This window comes from Rhipicephalus microplus, chromosome 1 (genome assembly GCF_043290135.1).
Source record: "Rhipicephalus microplus isolate Deutch F79 chromosome 1, USDA_Rmic, whole genome shotgun sequence".
In the NCBI taxonomy this organism is placed as follows: Eukaryota; Metazoa; Arthropoda; class Arachnida; order Ixodida; family Ixodidae; genus Rhipicephalus; species Rhipicephalus microplus.
Genome location: NC_134700.1, coordinates 260,247,684 through 260,268,107, shown reverse-complemented (window position 1 = coordinate 260,268,107; position 20,424 = coordinate 260,247,684). Strand labels below are relative to the sequence as shown.

Genomic DNA, 20,424 nt, shown 5'->3' with positions numbered 1-20,424 from the left:
GGACAGACGAATGAACCGAATCACGGACGCACGCTCGGACAGATGGACGAACGCGTGGATTGACGCACGGATGGTCGCGCGGACGGACCGAAGCGCGGACGGGCTGATGGACGCTTCGCCCTACTCATCATCATTCACTCCTTAGATATGCTGTGATTTTTCTAATGGAGTGACTGCTAGGAATTAAAATACACGATTAGTCTGCTTTGAGGGTTATGCAGAAGGAGGAGGGGAAAGAATGAAAGGCAGGGAGGCCAACCAGACCCGGGTCCGTTTTGCACTCTGCACTAGAGATAAGGGGGGAAGGGATTAAAGGGAAAACAGACAGCAGAAGGACAGAGATGTCATCACTAAACCGTGGCGCCTGTCCATTGGACAGACGAGCAGTCGCTTCACCTGGTCGATTCAAAGAAAAAAAATTACGGCATATTCACGGGTGAATGATGATGAATGGGCGAAGCTCCGGAGGGATTCATCGGTAAACTGGGAATCTTCCGTGTAATTCGCCCAGTCGATCATCATGTAAAGACGTGAGAAACGCTGTGTGTGTATATACACAAATCAACTTTTATTTGTTCTTAGACGATGGATGGCTTGCGATGTCCCTTGCCTCGCGCGCTCGCACATCGGGATTCTGTCTGCGAGCGCGCGCTGCTGCCGCCTTGCGCTCTCTCCGCTGTGCAGCCTTATCCATCCGGCGACTCCGAGCGCGCGCCAACAGCGAACGGATTTTATTACAACGCTCCCCCTAGCGTACGTCGCCGCACTAAATCGAACGATTGCCTTCAACCAATGACACGCGCCATATGTGACATCATTCCTATTTTATAAGATCTCGCGTCTTTCATCAACTACAAGTACCGCTTTCTAGTTTATAACATCTTGCATCTTTTCATCATCAGCTACAAGTACCACCATCTAGTAAACACTACAAGAACTAAACGAGAGGTGGCTACATACAGGAGACGGTACCGCCATCTAGTGAACACTGCAAGAACTGAACTAGAGGTGGCTACATACAGGGGACGGTACCGCCATCTAGTGAACACTGCAAGAACTAAACTAGAGGTGGCTACATACAGGCTACAGGGGACGCACAGCCCACGCCCTAAGTAGCTTCGCCCCTAAAAAAATGGCAGTATATCCACGGAGTGAATGATGGGGAGTGGGGCGAAGCATTCGTCCGTCCATTCGTTCTTGCTTCCGTCCGTTCCTGCGTGCGTCTGTGTAACCGTCCATGCGTCCACCCACCCGTCCGTGCGTGCGTCTGTTCGTGCGTCAGTCCCTGCGTTCGTCCATGCATCCGCGCCTGCGTCTGTTCATGCGTCCATCCATGCATCTGTCAGTGTGTCCGTTCGTCCATCTATTCAGCACTCCAAATACCACCATCTCGCATCTTTTCATCATATATTCTCCACACAGAAGCACCGCCATCCAGCGAACATTTCAAGGACTAAACGGGAGGTGGCACATGCACACTTTCTTACGGCTTGCGCTTCGGGTTTACTTCCCACCTTTAACACACCTCGAGTTCATGGTATATACTAGTTCACTGTATTCATGGCTATGCGGCCCAACGCTCGCTAAACCTTTCTAAAACCAAGGAGGTTACACCAAGCGAGTATAACGTAGCAACCCTTTCTTGTCAGATCGTGCTCAATGTACATGCCAATAGCTGCTGATGGGGATCGCAGCGCGCGCGTTACCTAAAGGCCGAATGCTCCTGTCTCTCATTCCCCCTTAGCAGCCATTAACATGTGCATTGAGCACTATCTTTTATTATTCAACAACGCACAGAAGAAATCTCTCACCGGAACCACCTTGGAGGTCTAAATCGTAAGGACCGCTATTTCGGGTATTTGCCACTGGTGGTTACGTACTACGAGGGACGCACAAGCCACGCCATAAGGAGCTTCGCCCCTAAAACGTAGCAACGTTCACGTCGCTTTTCTGGTCTGTGACGCGTGGAGTTATGTGAGTAATACATCAGCGAATAGCCGTGTTGTATGCGGAAGCGTTTAGCTGTCTTAGAGTGGCATCAACATCATTTCTTGTTTCTAGCATTCGCCTGTTCGATTTAAAGAAAAAAAATGGCAGCATATCCACGGGGTGTATGATGAATAATGGGGCGAAGCATCTGCCCGTCCATTCGTTCTTCCTTCCGCCCATCCATAAGTGCGTCTGTTCGTGCGTCCGCACGTTCATCTGTGCGTCCGTCCATGCGTTCAACCGTCTGTGCAGCCCTCCGTGCGTCCGTTTAGCACCTGTCTGTGTGTCCGTTCCTCCACCTATTCAACACTCCAAGTACCACCATCTCGCAACTTTTCATCATATATTCCTCATATAGAAGCACCGCCATCCAGCGGACATTCCAAGGACTAAACGAGAGGTGGCACACGCACACTTTCTTACGGCTTGCGCTTCGTGTCTGCTTCCCACCTTTAACCACCTCGAGTTCATGGTATATACTAGTTCACTGTATTCATGGTACTGCGGCCCAGCGCTAGCTAAACCTTTCTGAAACCTAGGAGGTTACGCCCAGCGAGTGTAACGTAGCAACCATTTTTTGTCTTCTGTGCGTTGTTGAACAATAAAAAATTCGCAGCAAGCGCCTTAACTAAAAGCCGAATTCTCCTGTCTCTCATTCCCCCTTAGCAGCCATTGGCATGTAAATTGAACACTATCTTTTATTGTTTAACAACGCACAGCAGAAATCTCTCACCGGCACCACCTTGGAGGTCAATATGTTATACTTGTTACACACTACTACAACTACTACAACGGCTACGAGGGACGAAAGGGTGCCGCTATAAAAAGCTTCGCCCCTAAAAAAAATGTAGCAACGTTCATGTCGCTTTGCTGGCCATTAACGCGTGGAGTTATGTGAGTGGTAGATCAGCAAATATCTGTGTTGTATGCGGAAGCGTTTAGCTGTCTTAGGGCGGCATCAACATCAGTTCTTGTTTCTAGCACTCGCCGACGTCTTCAGAATGTCATGAAAGGAGGACGCTGCGATCACATCAACGTACGTTTAGCCTTCCGTTTTCATAAAATTAAGAATTTCGCTATTGTGTACCATTCTGCCTTAGAGCTTTACATCCTGTCCGCCGGAAGGAATTTGTTTCGTCATCACGAAAATCAAAGAAGCCTTTGTACAAAGTATTTTTTTACAGCACATCTGTTTAGGCCGGCTTTAAGAATTTTGGTGTGTTCAAAAAACTACCATCATCATGAACGGGTATGTGCTAGAGAACTTCAGAACGACTCACCTCTGGTCCATTAAGAAGGAAGAAAGTAACAGATGGATGACAAACACCAATTAACATTTCTGGACAGACGTAACCAGTGAAACCACAGACGTAACCAATCACTGGACAGCGTAACCAGTGATTAAAAAATAACGTTTAATGAACCATCGGGACAGGCGTCGTCGCCACAGTTTCAAATTCACTCAATCATTTATACGGAGGGCCCCAGCTGCACGTACATCGAAACAACACTAGATAACGGGAAAGGCCACGGCGGCTACGAGAAGACTCTGAAGTGATGGAAGCCCTACGCGAACGACGACGGGCCCGTATATACAGAGTGTTTCAGGAAATGTGTCCATTAATACTTAACAAAACAACAGAAGGGAGGCACCTACATGCTGTCGGTGACGTTCCGTTTACTGTGGCAGAAAGCACTAAGTATGGCAGTAATTACAAAAATTAACACAATTATGTTTTGAATCAAGGCAAATATTTGGTCAAGTCAAATAAGCAAATTCAAGTCCTTTCTGGGAATAGTCAACAGCCACTTGGAATTTTTTTAAAAGCGACCACTGTTAGTCACTGCGTGGTGATGAAAATCTGGCTAATTTAGCTGGCGAAACCAAAACTGATGCACCAAACACAGAGTATCATCTTCACCCTACCGTGGTGGTCTAGTGGCTAAGGTACTCGGCTGCTGACCCGCAGATCGCGGGATCGAATCCCGGCTACGGCGGCTGCATTTCCGATGGAGGCGGAAATGTAGGCCCGAGTGCTCAGGTTTGGGTGCAAGTTAAAGAACCCCAGGTGGTCGAAATTTCCGGAGCCCTACACTACTGCGTCTCTCATAATCATATCGTGGTTTTGGGACGTTAAACCCCACAAATCATGAGTATCTATCTTTCGCTTCAAAAACGGCTTCAGTGATGACCCTGTTTTCCCCTCGAATCGAGGGAGGAGGATAAGCGAGTGCCGATAAGCAGCTATTCGACAAGAAAGCGCTGCCACGAAACGATCTAGACTGACGATTGATAACGCTGAGGGAAACAGTGTTGTCACTGAGGGTGTTTCCGAAGTGAATGGTGGTTGTGCTTTTCGGTGCGTCGCTTTCGCCGGACAAATTAGCCAGATTTCATCACTCCGTGGTGATTACCAAGGGCTGCCTTTCAAAATGTTTAAAGTGGCTAACAACTTGAATTTGCCCATTTGACTCGACCGCTTATTTGCACTGGTTCAAAAGTTAAATTTGCTAATTTCATAATTACTGTCCATAATTACTCTGTGCATGCACGTGAATATTCCTTCCGCCACAGGTGAGGGAACTTGAACTTCCTGGCCAATTTCATACGCTATTCTGACAAGGCTCCTTCGGCAAATGTCATCGTAATTGAGGTAAGATCGACAAACCTATAGCTTTAGGTATGCGCTGTATGCACGTTTGCACAGAAAAAAAATACTCGAAAAAGAAACTAGCTTGCATGACTTCCGTTCGTTGGCGATTAACAAGCATGCCGTGGTTCTGCTGGTAGAGCTCGTACTTACTGTTGATTGTAGATTGTAACTGGCTATTGTACCTGAGTTCACCACTATATTCTCGAATAAGAGTGAGTAATCTCTTATTTAAATCCATGGTATTACCGGCAGGAAGAATAAAAAAAATGATTTATTAAATGAACCACTGCAACAGACACATTCTATACAAAGCTGTTGTCCGGAGGGCATTGCCTACATAACTAAAAGAGCCGTTCGCACATTCAAGCGCGAGGGGCAGTGTCTCTCACGCTGAAGTGCCTCAGTGCGGAGACAAAAGGGCGGGATGAAAGTACAGGAAGTAAGGAAGCACGGGAAAACGAGCTGGGAAGAGGGGCGAAAAAAGGGCAAGGTTGCGGTGGATGGATGAAAGGCGCGCGTGGTTTGGCGTAGCGGCGGCGCTGCGAACGCAAACCCCGCGCGCGCCGCCAAGTATTCCGTTTGGGGCACCGCCCCCCTCTCCCGATTCGGGATAAAAAGGGACCCGACGGTCCCGGTTCCAGTAGCGGAGTGCACCGGCTGCCCCCAAGCGGAGCGCGGAGACGTCGCACCCGCGTGCGCCCGCCAGACAGAGCCGTCAACATGTGAGAGCAGCGGCGGGTGTTCCACCCCCCACCTCACGTTCGGTGTCTCCGCGTGTGCTGTGAGTGCGTGCGACGCTGCCGCCTGTGCAAGAAGAGACAGGCCTCCCCGGCGGAGGACGTGTCTATCGCGACTTGTCCGAGAGCGGCGAAAAGAAGCCGGGTGGCATTTGTCTGTACTTTTCGTCTCTTACCGTTAGCTCTTTCCCGTGGACAAGCAGTGCTTCGATATCAACTTTTCGTTTCCACCTATTTTTCTCTCGTTTCCTGCCAACTGAAGTGAACCGCAACGATACTGTTCTCAGACGAGAAGGGAGAGAAAATCTACTGCACCGTCTTATCGTCTACCTTCTTTTTTTTTCAGTCTAACTGGACTGCTTTGGTGACGGACGTTGTCTCTGTTAAGCCGGTGTGAGACTTGAAAGGTGACTGTGCACTCCATACTGACGTTCCTACGGTGTGGCGTCGAGAGACGAGAAAGACGGAAGGACTCGCTCCGACATGCCAGGAATGAGACTTCAAGCGACGGTCGCGGTCCTGCTTGTGCTGCTGGTTCCTTCCGGTACGTTTGATCCATTTTCTCTCACTACTATTAGGTACTTGATAAGTACGTTGAAACATAAAGAAACATTGCGGGATAGTGAGAGGTTTGTCTCACTGGTTCAGACACTTGTTATATCTTGGGATTACACAGTGGCATTGTGGTAGAAAAACAGCCAGATTCTATAAGAAATGACAGAGACCTAGCGAATGAGGCATCAAGTTTGGACGTTTGCATGCTCAGTCATAATTTTGTCTGCAGTGTACCGATAATTAGGCGTCACGGTGTCGTGACGTAGATTCAACTAAGTCCGTATTCACAGAATATATCTTAAAATAAAATTTTTTATAGAAGAATATTTTATTTATTCGCGATGCGTGATTTTTAATTAGTGAAGCCGGCTGATTAATAGGAGGATACATGTGAGAAAGAAATTTTGTAAATTCAGCCTCTTATGTGGTTCAGGCTTCATTGCACAGGCCCAGAACTTATTGTGGCCAAACACTTGACTAAACACGAGCTTAGTTTACGCTATATTATTGATGCCCACTTTAACTGTCATTAGACCTTTCTTTTTGATATTACATTCACATATTCCGCATTTCTGAAGCATTTGGTTTTATCATGCAATATGTTTCTGCCCTGAAGAGACACGTTTCACTTTGTGGTCAATGAAAGCACACCGTCTATCTTTGTTCATCAACCGCAACAGTGGATTCAATGATTGTCGTATGACGTATACCTGAGGCTCAAGATTAGAAATACGTTAGTTCATTTAGTTTCCCTTTGAGCGTCAGGAAGCGCGAGTTGTTCGATCTCGTCATGAATTATAACTGTTTCTCTACTGTATAGCAATCATAATGGTGGGATCAGTAGGATCAGTAGGTGGGATCAGCACGAATGAGAAATGTTGACATGTCCCTTTAATTGATATGTCCCTTTAAAATCAGCACAACGTTACGAGGTGGAGGTAAATGATGCCGTACATGACTTCCGTGTCATGATTATCATGTGTAGGTGCTTCGTTTACATTCGTCATCTACTCACGTCTCATGATACCAAATTACGTATGTGTGGAGCTAGCAAAACGGCCGCGAGCACGCTATGAGCGTGGTATGTTGTCATGGTCCTACATGACACGCGTGTCAGGATTATCATGTTTGCACCAGTCATATATTTTGTCATCCATTGACGTCACGTAACACCAAATTCGGTGTATGTGAAGCAAACAAAACGGCCGCGAGCGCAGCATGAATAGCCAAATATACTCCAATGTAGCGTTGACGCGCGCGCACGCTGGGCAGAGCGATGCTATGTTAGGAAAACGCGAGCACTTGTAGTCTGACACCAGGCATGACCAGGGTTCGTCGCCGCAGCCCAGACAACACTGCGTCTCCCTCTTTTCGTGACTGAGGAACGCCCGACGCGCTGAAACGCACATGGGTCAAAGCAACGCAGTGCGGCGCGCGCCTGCGAGTATATGGCAGGACCGGCGCCTGGCGTGGCAACGCCGGCGTGACGCGACAAAATCAACGCCGGCGAGCACCCGCTCCACGTCGCGTCCAAATGTATTGGCGTCTTGACTGTGGCATGTAGTCATGTTCTCACATGACACGCATCTCATGACTATCACGTTTGCACCAGTTGCATACCTTCGACTTCCATCGGCGGCGTGCAATGCCGAGTTTGGTACATGTGAAGCTAGCGAAACGGCCGCGATCGCATCATGAGCGTAGCGTGTAGTCATGTTGTTACATTACACGCATCTCATTTTCTTCATGTTTGCACCAGTATCATACCTTCGTAATCCATTCACGTCCCGTAATACCAAATTTGGTATAGGTGAAGCAAGCAAAACGGCTGCCAGCGCATCATGAGCGCGGCAGGTAGTCATGTTATTACATGACACGCATGTTATGATTATCATGTTTCACCAGTCACATACCTTCATCATCCATTCACGTACCGTAATACCAAATTTGATATATGTGACGCTAGCGAAACGGCCGCGAGCGCATCATGAGCATGGAACGTAGTCATGTTGTTAAATGACACGCATCTCATGATTTCCATGTTAGGGTCTGTCGCTTGTGTTCACCATGCAATCATGTCATACCATACCAGTCTTGAAAGATGTCATGTGAACGAAACCACCGCAACAGCTGCAAGACCATGAAACGTAAATGATGACATTCATGACACACATATCATGATTTTCGTGCTATAACTAGTCATATATGTTCTTCATACCGTCTTGTTATGCCATATCAAGTTTGGTAGTAATACCATTATCGAAACGACTAGGAGAGCTAAAGGCCGTAGGCGGTTAGATAGATAGATAGATAGATAGATAGATAGATAGATAGATAGATAGATAGATAGATAGATGGATAGATAGATAGATAGATAGATAGATAGATAGATAGATACGATAGATAGATAGATAGATAGATAGATAGATAGATAGATAGATAGATAGATAGATAGATAGATAGATAGATAGATAGATAGATAGATAGATAGATAGATAGATAGATAGATAGATAGATAGATAGATAGATAGATAGATAGATAGATAGATAGATACGCTCAAATTCGCCGAAGTTCGCTAAGAAAGGCTTCGCATTAAAAACGCGAGGACAGTAACTCCCGCTGGAGCAAACGAAATTGAATAATTCTGGCAGGAATCAGTTTTCCTATTTAAGAATTTCTGTTTAATGATTTATTCTTGATTACTCACTAGTGACGTTGTAGCTTGCTGGCTCCAGGTGAAGACTGGTAGGCCTATACTATCATTTATAAAAAAAAAAGCACTCGCTTTATACATACCGTTTTCTTAATAAAAACGTACGCATTAGACAAACGCGGAATTGACCTGAACGGGACTGCGTTGCGTTATAGTGTAAAATATATAACAAAAATGATTGAAAATATCACTAACAATTTAAAGCAAATATTTTGATGAAGCATCGCACAAAAGGATTGTCAAAGCACACGTTAAGAAAGGCATGAACAAGCATTTTGTTGCTTGTTTGTGCATCTCTTTATGTGGCTGTAAGCGTGTCTTTCGTTCGCTGCATCTTGGATATAATAATATTATCAGTGCCCCGCCGCAGTGGTCTAGTGGCTAAGGTACTCGGCTGCTAATCCGCAGGGCGCGGGTTCAAACTCCGGCTGTGGTGGCTGCATTTTCGATGGAGGCGGAAATGTTGTAGGCCCGTGTGCTCAGATTTGGGTGCACGTTAAAGAACCCCAGGTGGTCTAAATTTCCGGAGCCCTCCACTACGGCGTCTCTCATAATTATATAGTGGTTTTGGGACGTTAAACCCCACACATCAATCAATAATAATATCAGCAGTTTTACGTCCGTGAAGCATGATATGGTTATAAGTAACGCCATAGTACAAGACACTACAATATTTCTATATTCTGTGTCCCTAAAGAACACTTAGGTTAGGCACAGCTTCGCAAATACTATGGATAACCAGCTAGAATATTTGTATATATTAAGTAAAAACGTCTTGCGTGTGCTATAATTGCAGAAACATCTTGCGTGGGTATGAAATTGGGACGAAAGATAAAATGTGGAATGTTTTTATAGAAGTTCCTAGAAGAGGCAAAGTTAATACATCGGTGAAAAGTAGCAAAATTATGCAGAAGTCGTACGAACAAACATCTGATGAAACTAAAGATGCTTTCGTACTCGAGGTGCGAGTTCATTGTGACTTCTCTTTCTCCTTCACTTTAACGCTGTATTTTTTGTTTTTGAAATAATGAAGCTATACGCTCATATTACGTTGCAAAACAAGCTAGAAAAAAGATATTGATGAGTTGCCAGCGCTTATTTGGTGACCAACATCTCCTGATATAATGTTAATAAAGTATTTGAGTCGATTTTGTTTTTTGTCAATCTTCAGTGATTTTATTGAGTAGTGGAAGTAACGGGAAAATAGAATACGAAAGTGTATTTATAAAGGCAGGTAACATTGAAGAAAACAATTCAGAGTTTTCCTGGCACGATCCCTTTGAAACTTTGTGCACGGTTAAATGAGAAGACTAAGACATAAAGGCGCTCTTCAAGCAGATTGACCAATAAAATAGGAAGGTTCTTCAATAATGCGTGTGACAGTTAGGTAATTCTTTTCATGACCTTCGGCGTATACCAACTTTTGATCGCTGAATCTTCAAAGGGGCATTCGTGTGCATGTTATATCCATGATTATTTTCGAGACACTGATATTTATTCATTACGGCAAAAGGGCACTCCGATATGATAGCTCCCCACTTAATCTGCAGAGGAATGTTTTCGATGACGTGTCATAGCCTTAGTTACAATCTTGAAATAGCCTAATCGGCACCAACAATTTCGAAAGAGCATAAATTGAGCACCAAGTTTAGGCGCTAACTACACATCGGTGGAGCAAGTTTCTACGCCTAACTCTAGATATTTTCAGAACGGTGCACCATCAGAGCAACAAAAAGTGTTTCTGCGTATGTGACTGCATAATGTCATTATGTCCCTTTAAGCATATAGAGGCCAAAACTGACCGAATTCGCCCCTTTGTACCCAGTTCTAAATTTGCGAAAGACGTGCGTTGCAGCACTGACATTAAAATGCTTCACATTGTAAAACATTTCCTTTTTGGGAACTCAAAAATTATACCCATGCATCGGCACACAAAAAAAAGGGAGAGAGAGAGAGGGGGGTCGCAAAATGTGGGTTAGCAAAGGAGACGAGAAAATGGCTTCGCAAGAGTCATTAATCCTTCAGGCGACAATCAGCAGGTAACGATCAATGTTGACCTCGGTTTTGGCTGTAATCAATGCGACTGTTTCAAACTGTCTACTAAGAACAATACACGGTATCTATTCATATCTGTTTAGCAAGAAAATGGCACTCAACGTGTTTATTTGTTTTAATTCCTCGCTGATTCCATGGTTCATGCTCGTGTATATTATGAAAATAAAGAATTCAACAAAGCTGCCAAGAAAGGCGCACTGAGGAATTTGAAAGAAAGTTTTGTCGGGCTCGACACTGCGAATAAAACTGCGATGTTATATCTATGGTTTAGGACTATTCGGTTCTGCATCGTAGTTGCACAGCTTACGCGTGCGTGATAGAAAGAGCAAAGATTGTAGAATAGGTGAGAGTAGAGTATAGTTGTAAAGAAAGGCTTTCAGTGGTTGATCCTGTTAACTAACTTCCATTTAAAGGCACGTGAACAGTAAGTTTCTCGTTTACTGCATAAAGCGGGCTGTTACGACCTCACAAATCTTATAAAGTACTGTCTACATATGAAAGTTACGCCTTGAGTGCGTAGAAGTTCAATACTTCTTTGAATTCATATGTATACTTCCATATGCCACATGGTAGAGTGAGTATATCGCGACACTTCATGGGCTCCTTAAAAACTCGTGAAAGCCGGAAACTTCCAGTAATCTACTTCCCACATCTCCCTAGGAGGCTCAGAAATGCTCGAAGATGGACGCGCTTTGACAAGCGGGCAGCCCCAAACCGTTGTCACTTCGGGTGCAAGGGAGTCTTGGGCGTCGTGCATAATTAACGGCTTTCTACTCGCTGTCGCCGCAGAGAGCTAGCTGCTCAGGCCTGACCCGCTTCCTTTGAGTTATTATTACGGCTTCAAGTTATCGACGGGAAATCGGCGATGCTCCACTCCCATTCCTGGTTCGTCGTGACTCCAGCAACAAAACACTGTCTTGCGAGACGAGCGATATTGAAGCACACTTTTACTGTGTGCCTTAGTCTTTCTACTTTAACGATGACAACAGCTGGTCAAGTGAGTTCATTTAGAGACAGAGTCTTAGACTGGTCAGAATTTCACGGTAATAGTTCACTGGAAATTACAGCAGACACAGTTAGAGAGAGATGAAGGAGTGTCGGGAACCTGATGCAGCAATGTATACATATAGAAGTACAATTTTCTTCAAACATTTATTGCTGTTGTGTTTCATGTAATGTTTACAGATGACTTTGACGTCCATTTGTTGATGGGCGCACTAGAGATTAAAAGTAAACGGCATGATCTAATGAGTGTTGCGTGACGCATGGCTCAAATTAGGTGTTCAAGCACACATACTGGAATTTAAAATGCTTGAACGAATTTGTGTTTGAGAAGCGTGCAGTGTACTATTTCCTTGAGTGTAATAACGTTTTGTAGGCGCCGGACGCTGTGACGTCATTTAGCTTCGTGCTGAAACATATTGACATTCTCTTGACCCCACATTACGTCAAGATCATATTTTCCTATTGTAGTGGCTGGCGAGATAGCTTCTGACCTTTTCAAGTTGCGAAGTATGGGCGCCGCTGGTATATTATGGCTGGCCGAAAAAAAATAAAATATTCAAGAAAATAACATAGATCAAATTTTATCAAATCAAGTCTAGAAGAAAATAAGTCTGTCTTAAGCGCTAAAGATTCATTTGGGAAGCAGGCACGTCCTTTCGGTAAGAATATTGAGGTATCTTATCACAAGGCAATACATTTATTGCCGGTTAAATTACTTGGACACTTTGCAGAAATGATGTAACAATTAAAAAAAGTTTTTTTATTTCTTTTAATGCTGTTTACGGCACCATTAGAATTTTCTCAACCTCGCCACTTCGACAGTATAACATTTTATTATCTTTCTTCTTCTAGAGACACATCGTGCGCTATTTCAAAGCATTGCAACTTACGCACCAGGCGTACAACCACTTCGGGCTGAAGTTTGACGCCCCATAAATAGAGTCTGCTGTTAGTCAGTACGTTTGCGAAATCCTGTATTAAGAATTATAATAACAAATTCAACATGTCTGCTTGAATTTTCATCACCGTGCACTTACATTATTCTCTTTTCATACATACAGTAACGCACAGGCAGGTTGCCAGGAACACACGTAGGCTCTCTTAATTTTTCACAAATTTCAATTTTTTTCTCTTCCTGTTTTTCCGTTAAAAATGATGTATGATGTATCATACATACATACATACATACATACATACATACATACATGCATGCATACATACATACATACATACATACATACATACATACATACATACATACATACATACATACATACATACATACATACATACATACATACATACATACATGCATACATACATACACGCATGCATGCATACACGCATACATACATACACACATACATACATACATACATACATACATACATACATACATACATACATACATACATACATACATACATACATACATACATACATACATACATACATACATACATACATACATACGTACGTACGTACGTACGCAAGCACACGTACGAATCTAAGTACAAGCGCGCATTGGAATGTGGCGTCACGGGAATGAGCGAAACGGAAGCGACGAATCCATTTCCGAATAAATTACGCGAATCTTTATTGTTCGTTCCGGTGGTAGACTATCCCATTCTCTTCAAATGTCGCGGTCTTGACGAAATCTTGGCCTCCGACAATCCCGGTACTTCCATTATGCCCCGGTTTGTATGCTTCTTTTAGCCCCCCTTCTATTCCGTTCTGACTTGTCTCAGAAGCCTTAAAGACTGCGCGGGTAGAGTGTAAGACGCGTGGTTCCCACTTCCGCAAGAAAGAAGAAATTGACTTTTCCTTCGCTGGCAGCGCCGCACTCGGGACGAGAAGATATGCGCTAGAGGCGGTTGGTTATAATGCTCAGCTCCGTATAAGGGTGTTGAAAGGGGGCGAAAAAAAGAAAAGAAAGCTTTTAAATTGCAAATCTTATGTTAATGTCAAAATCTGCCCTCTTTTCTTGTGTTAGTGAATACAGCATCAACTTTAGTTTTCCTTCTCTTTGCTGCGTTCTCTCGCTTAGGCAATTTTATCCCAGAGCTATAGACTTGTCCCTCTGCGTGTTTTTTTCTTTTCTGTTGCACTGTAATAACAGTTGGTCGGCGCGAGTTCTGTATTTCTACACGTCTCGTCACGCGCGAAAAATCGAGGCGAAAGGAGAGAGAGAAAGAGAGTCTATACATGACGCGGGGACAAGAGAGCCAGCGGAGATGAGGAAAAGGGTTTAAACGTGGTATATAGAGGGAAGAAAGGGAAGTGAACGAGGCATGCGGCAAGGAGTGGGAAAAACGGGAGAGAGGTCAGACGTTGTGTATGAAACGCAGAAGTACGGCAGAGTGAACATGACATGACGGCGGTTCCGTTTTCTTTGGTGTTCTTTGCCTCGCCTTGACCTCTCCCGGACGGTTGCGCGCGTCGCGGAGAAAACCTGCAGCAAGGAATAGCGAAGCGCCACAGTGAGAAATACCGCTCGTAGAAGGGGTTGAGGAGTTGGAGAAATAGTAGCAATCGGTAACGCGCGAGACGAAAGCGAAGCTGGTATAAAACAAACACGGTAGCGAGCACACACTGTATGCGAAGCTGGGCGGTACGATCGCATAGGCGGAAGACGCATTCGGAAAATGAAGGCGGAGGTGGAGCTGACCGAAGAAAGCACCATGAATTGAAGGGAATGGGAAGTCGAGGGTAGGGATGAGAGATATGTGCGAGGCTGCCGTCTAATTTGCATGTGGCGTTATGTATGCGCCTGAAAATATCATCCTTCACGATAGCTGTCCCAACATTCCTTTTCACGCCGCCTGGAGCCAGAAGGGAACCCTAATATATTTTGATAGAGCTTCCCCGCCGTCAGGCGCCGCATGGAAAAGCGTTTTGTGTTACCAGGCTCTCTCGCTCGGATGCGCGCGACTGTGGAAGCGGCAAGACGTCGACGGCGGCAACAGACAGTGGCGCACTGAACGGCGCTCGTAAAAAAATATTCGCCTCTTCAGAACACAGCGTCGGCTGTCCCATGATGCGCGCTGTCTGTCACGCAGTCCGTCGTTGCCGTAGGCACTGCGGAATTGCTGGCATGCATGTTGGTTCACGCAATTGTGAGGTTTGTTGCTTCTGCTGCTTCTGATTCGTATGAATTTTGAAGTGAGGCGGCGCAATGCAGCGGCGTGTCGTCGTTCCTTAAACTGTAGTTTTTACTTTTGTTGCTGTACCCCCTTGAGCGGGAATGTTCTAGCGTGAAATTGTTCGACTGCATCGTCTTTTCGAGCGTAGTTATCGTCGAAATAAAGTTTCATTTTTTTGATTCCAAGGAAACGTTAAATGCGAACATTCTGCCACTGATGACGGTGCACGGCGTGGGGTGCTTGCTGTGCATTAGCATTATTTTTGTCAATTCGTCGACTCTTGTATCGGAAGAAGGTGGAATAGGGCCAGCTTCCGTTCACGTCACGTATTTTTTTCCCCTCATTACCCTTTCATGTGGTCGCACTGATGAATCGAGCCTCTGTGTACGTAAACTGCATGTGGCGTCTGTGCATTCTTTTTCTTCAGCCTTTAATTCCTTCTTTCATACGCCACTGCTTCACACGCACCAGCGTGACAGGTGTTACTTTTTACTCGTTACTTTTTCATTACATTCTCTCTCTTTTCTAATAGTTTTGATAGTTCACTTGTTTTCGCAGAGAAAAAAATACCCCGACATTATGATAACATTCAAACCCGTCGAAGATGGCACGGTATAAGTGACTGCTTGAACGGCAACCAAGAAAATAAGGTTTACATAATTAAAAAAGGAAGTCATAAATTTTTCTGAATAATCTGGTGTGGAAATGTTGTGCTTCCCCAACCATGTTGACATGTATGACAGAATAAATTAAATATCATATTGACGTCGGCATACATGTCCGATAGAAGCCAGGGGTTCATAGCTCAAAATTTAGTGTTCTTCTATTCGACTTTGCGAGATTGTTATCCTTAGCTTGATGGTAGAACAATACGCGAAGAAAACAGTGCACGCAGAGAAATGCTCGACCAAAAAAAAAAAAAGTCGCGGTGTTGCTCTATGAAAGTTATGTCGTGATTCTTTTAGGGACCTTTTAGCACGTGAGCAGTTTTGAGTTACCCATAGTGGGATGTTACAATGTGCAAAGTAGCTATTTTTTCAATTAACACTGGTCTTGTACGTGTGAATCAGAATTTTTGATTTCGTGTTAACTGCTGTGAAAACTTTGACAGCCATTAACGAGTAGAATAACGAGCATGTAGCGCATAGGCAGGATAATGGTTTGTTTTTAAGGGTAACTGACTATACCAAGAGAACGCGAATGAGCGAGGGGAAGACAGAAAGTTAGGTGGGTAGATGAGATTAAGAAGTTTGAGGGTATAACGTGGCAACGGCAAGCACAGGACCGGGTTGATTGGTGGAAAATCGGCGAGGCCTTTACCCTGCAGTGAGCGTAGTCAGGCTGGTGATGATGATGATGATGATGGTGATTAACGAGCAGACAACTGATACGATGTTGCGAACGTGCAACGCTGTACATTTTTATTTTCAAAATTCAGCTACCCAAGACTATTGAATGCGTAACCAACGAGCAGCCGAACAAAAGACGAGGTCTGGTATAGACAACGGGAGCCCCAGTGAAGAGAGGCCGCCAAATTGCAACAAAGGCATTGTGTAGGCCAAGGCCTCCGCTAATGGGGACCCATCTTGTAAATGAAGAATCTGTTTACTCTAGCTTTGACAGAGGATCCAGTGTCGTAGGCATAAAATTTCCTCGCAAGGCGATTGTAGCTCAACTTTCCAAAGTGTTGCGCCGACTCGGATTATAGGTGGTTCGGCCACAGAGAGCCATTCCAGAGATTAAGCTGTTCCTCTTGTCACCCCTGCCGTGGGATTAACGTGCCCTTTAAAGCCTGTGATTTTCTAATTTCGAAATATGCACGAGGACGGCGAGTTGAATCGGGCTGGGTTCACCGTATTTGCGAAATTTTAGAAGCACAAGATCAATAAAATAAAGAACTGCAAAATATCACTTTACGCCAATGGCTAAAGCATATTGCGCGAGTTTAAAGAGCTTAAACGTTGACATCTTTTTGTGTTGGCTGAGTAACGCTTTAGGAAGGCGTATGGCTAAAGGCCCGCAGCCTGTGCGTTGCATTGATTGCAGTGTCGGTGCAGCAGGGCACGTTTCTGTGTAGGCTTTTATCTCCAAAATTAAGCTCCGAGAAAGTCTACGTTTTGGTCTTTATGTGCTGACTTGTGAGCATAACCAGCTTCGGTATATTAGTAGCTCACGAAGTTTTCACATCAGAGCGAAAACTTTAAGTAAACTTTCACTGAAGAGCTTACTGTTATGACGTCATGGTGGTTGTGACATGATAATGAAGAAGGGGGCAGTAAGAGTAATCAATACAAGACTTCTTTTTCATCAAACTTGTGCGCAAAGAGTGAAAAGCATGAGAAGTGTTAGAAACACTGGCCATATGCACTGATATCGACAAGCACAGTCATCGGCCGTCGATTATCAGCTCGCCTGTGGCATTCGTCGGCTATTATACAAACCTTATCGAATCTTCCAGCGTTATCGCTAATATATGCGTAAGCTCTGAAATAAACTCTATCACTCGTGTCCTGCGCGTAATCTTTCTTAATGGACCCCTAAACAGCATTCGCAAACACAGAGAACAACAACAACAACAAAAAACCTCATCTTGTTGTACTATCTTGCCGTTTCTCGTCTTTTTGGCGCCCTTGGGGACGATGGTGATTTGTTTCCGTGATGCCGTGCAGAACAAAGCTCTCAATTGGTTCATATACGAGAGATATCAGTTGTTAATTGTCTCTCGTCCACCTTTTTTGCTCTGTTACGCAGCCATTCTGCTTTATCTCGCACGACTTTGATGCGCAACCAACTGATTTCACTTCATCTGATCCAGTTCTGAGTGCGCAGACGGAGGTAGCTGTGAGCAGCCAACAAGCGCAAAATCCTGATAGGCGCATTGTTTAGTGCTGACATTGTACACGTGCTTTATGAACGAATAAGTGGCGAAGAGAAGATAGTGCCTGTAGGCAAGGTAGTAATGTCGAAAAAGAAAGCACTCTCGCTTTTGTACTCTAAAATAAAGGGGCCCTTGAAAAACAGTCTGAAATAATCGCAAAATCTTCAAGCATTGCGGGGTGGCCTGCGACGATGCAGCCAGTGCAACCACGTTGAAATCTCCGAAGAGGAGCCAGCGTTGCATCGTTTATATAGAAGGGGCAGCTCAATGGGATTCATCCGCAGATATGGAAAGTGAGTCGGAGAGATTGAAAGAAGCCAGGCTTCATCGTCGAAACGAATGCAAGAGTATAGGCAGCAAGCCGAGAAGACGGAGGAAAAAGGAGCCGCAAACCTAGATAAGCATAACCGTGCAACCAAGCTGTAAGTTTAACCATACTTTTCGCTACGCAGACCCATGCATAATTGAGTTTAGCCACAATAATTCGTTTTTTTTTTGTTTCTGCGGGTTAAGCCCAATTGCATTAAAGTATAAGAATTAAGCTAACGCGTCAGAAGGAGCTAGCCAGTGGCTGTCCGCCATATGCAAGCGCTAATCTCCTGCAACGCAACCACTCTAGAAAGTACAAGAGTTTCTTATGCAAGATGGAAGCTGCTCAAATAGTTTACTAGTCAGACGAGTTGAAAAAAAAAAAAACCACCAGGCCTGTACAAAACGCACAGAACAGTCACAACGCAAGCAGAAAGAGTGGCCTTTCAGAGCCTCTTTTAAATGCTCTTTGGGTAACTGCTACTAACGCACTCGCAGGGTAACCACTGTGCCATAAATAATCAATTTTCTTGTAGTAGGCAGGCATTCACTGTGCCATTCTTCGTCATTCTAAGGAGAAGCGTGCTACATGCTACAGACTTGCAAGGAATATTGTGCAATTTTTCGACCATGTGGCTGACGACGATGAAGAATTATGCCTAAAGATTTGTAATGGGTCAGAGCATTCGGCAACGCAAACGTAACTCAATTAGCATTGTGTGACACATGGATGTTCCTTTGCTGTTTTAAAACACTTTATTTCTCAAAATGGCGAGATTCCTTTCACGAAATTAAGCCTCCCAAGTCCAATATGTAACGGAGGGTTTTTAAAGCACCGGTGTGGGCTGTGTGGTGTAATGCTAGGCTGGTACGAAGGGGAGCCGGCTTCGAATCCCATTGTGTCCTTAATTCTTTTTATTTGCTTAGTTTCTAACACGAAAGCGTTTTATGCAGGGGACCAGCAAGATTTCAGTGACGTACTTCCGTCACAAAAGTAACGTCAAAAATAACACTATCAGAAGACAAATGTTCCGTAACGGTAGTCGAACTCACTACCTCTCGGTCGGCGACAACAGCTGCTTGGCATGCTATCCACTGCACCACGGTCACTTACTTTATAAACTTTATAAAGCACGCGTTTTATATCTATCACTGCTCTCTTACAGTGCTCCTGGGAAAGTGCAATGTCGCATCTTGACCGTGTAATCCACGATTGGTTCCTTCAACGCGTCGTTGCTACGCGTACGTCCTATTTGGAACGTTTCAATAGGAGTACAATATCGCTAGGTGGTGACCTTACCTAAAGCGTAGGCGTGGCTCATAGTACCCATGCGTGTAAAAAATCACAGCTTAACTATGGAGTGCATGATCATGAGTGGGGCAAAGCGTCTGCCAGTCCGTCCGTTCGTTCTTCTTCCGTCCGTTCACGCGTCCGTCTGTGGGACCGTCCATGCGTGCATCCATCCGTCTGTCCCTGCGTTCATCTTTCCGCGTGCCCTTCCGTTCGTCCGTCCGTGCGTCTGTCCATCCGTCCCTGCATTCGTACGTGCATCCGTCCGTCCTTACACCCACTTGTACACCTAGTGAACACTCCAAGTACCAACACCTCGCATATTTTCATCATATATTCACCATCTAAAAGTACCACCATCCAGCGGACATACCAAGGACTAAATGAGAGGCACGTGACACGGCCGGACTAGAGGAGCAGCACGCGCGCACTCTCTTATGGCCTGCGCTTCGTGTATAGTTGCCACCTTACACCACCGCTAGTTCATGGCACGGTGGCCCAACCATCGCTAAACCTTGCTAAAACCATGAAGGTGACGCCCAGCGAGTTTAAAGTGTCAACCTTTTCTGGTCAGATAGTGCTCAAAGTGCGTCCTTCTGTTACTATATTTTTTTAGGGGCGAAACTCTTTATAGCGGCACCCGTTCGTCCCCCATAGTATGTAACAAGTATAACATTTTGACCGCCAAGGTGGTGCCGGTGAGAGACTTCTTCTGGGCGTTGTTGAACAATAAAAAATAGTGCTCAATGTACATGTCAATGGCTGATAATGGGGAATGAGAGACAGGAGCAATCGGCTTTTAGTTAACGCGCAGGCTGCGATCACCATTAGCAGCCATTGGCATGTACATTGAGCACTATATGACAAAAAAGGGTTGCTACGTTATACTCGCTGGGTGTAACCTCCTTAGCTTTAGAAAAGTTTAGCGAGCGTTGAGCTGCAGTGCCATGAGTACAATAAACTTGTATATACCATGAATGAACTCGAGGTTGTTAAAAATGGGAAGTAGATACGAAGCGCAAGCCGTAAGAAAGTGTGCGTGGGCCACCTCTCGCTTAGTCCTTGGAATGTCCGCTGGATGGCGGTGCTTCTAT

General features: G+C 44.9%; 1 protein-coding gene across 4 annotated transcripts in view; it reads left to right on the top strand.

Annotated features, from left to right (window-relative positions):
* The first annotated feature begins 5,278 nt into the window (after positions 1 to 5,278).
* Positions 5,279 to 20,424, top strand: part of LOC142814731 (lachesin-like) — a 190,208-nt gene continuing 175,062 nt past the window's right edge. For 3 of the 4 annotated variants that reach the window (XM_075893963.1, XM_075893966.1, XM_075893957.1), the window contains exon 1: positions 5,282 to 5,924. In XM_075893963.1, coding sequence (XP_075750078.1) covers positions 5,864 to 5,924 — 61 coding nt within the window. In that variant the 5' untranslated portion in view covers positions 5,282 to 5,863. Of the gene's footprint in view, positions 5,925 to 20,424 lie in introns of all 4 variants that reach the window. The other variant, XM_075893973.1, reaches the window with a different exon arrangement.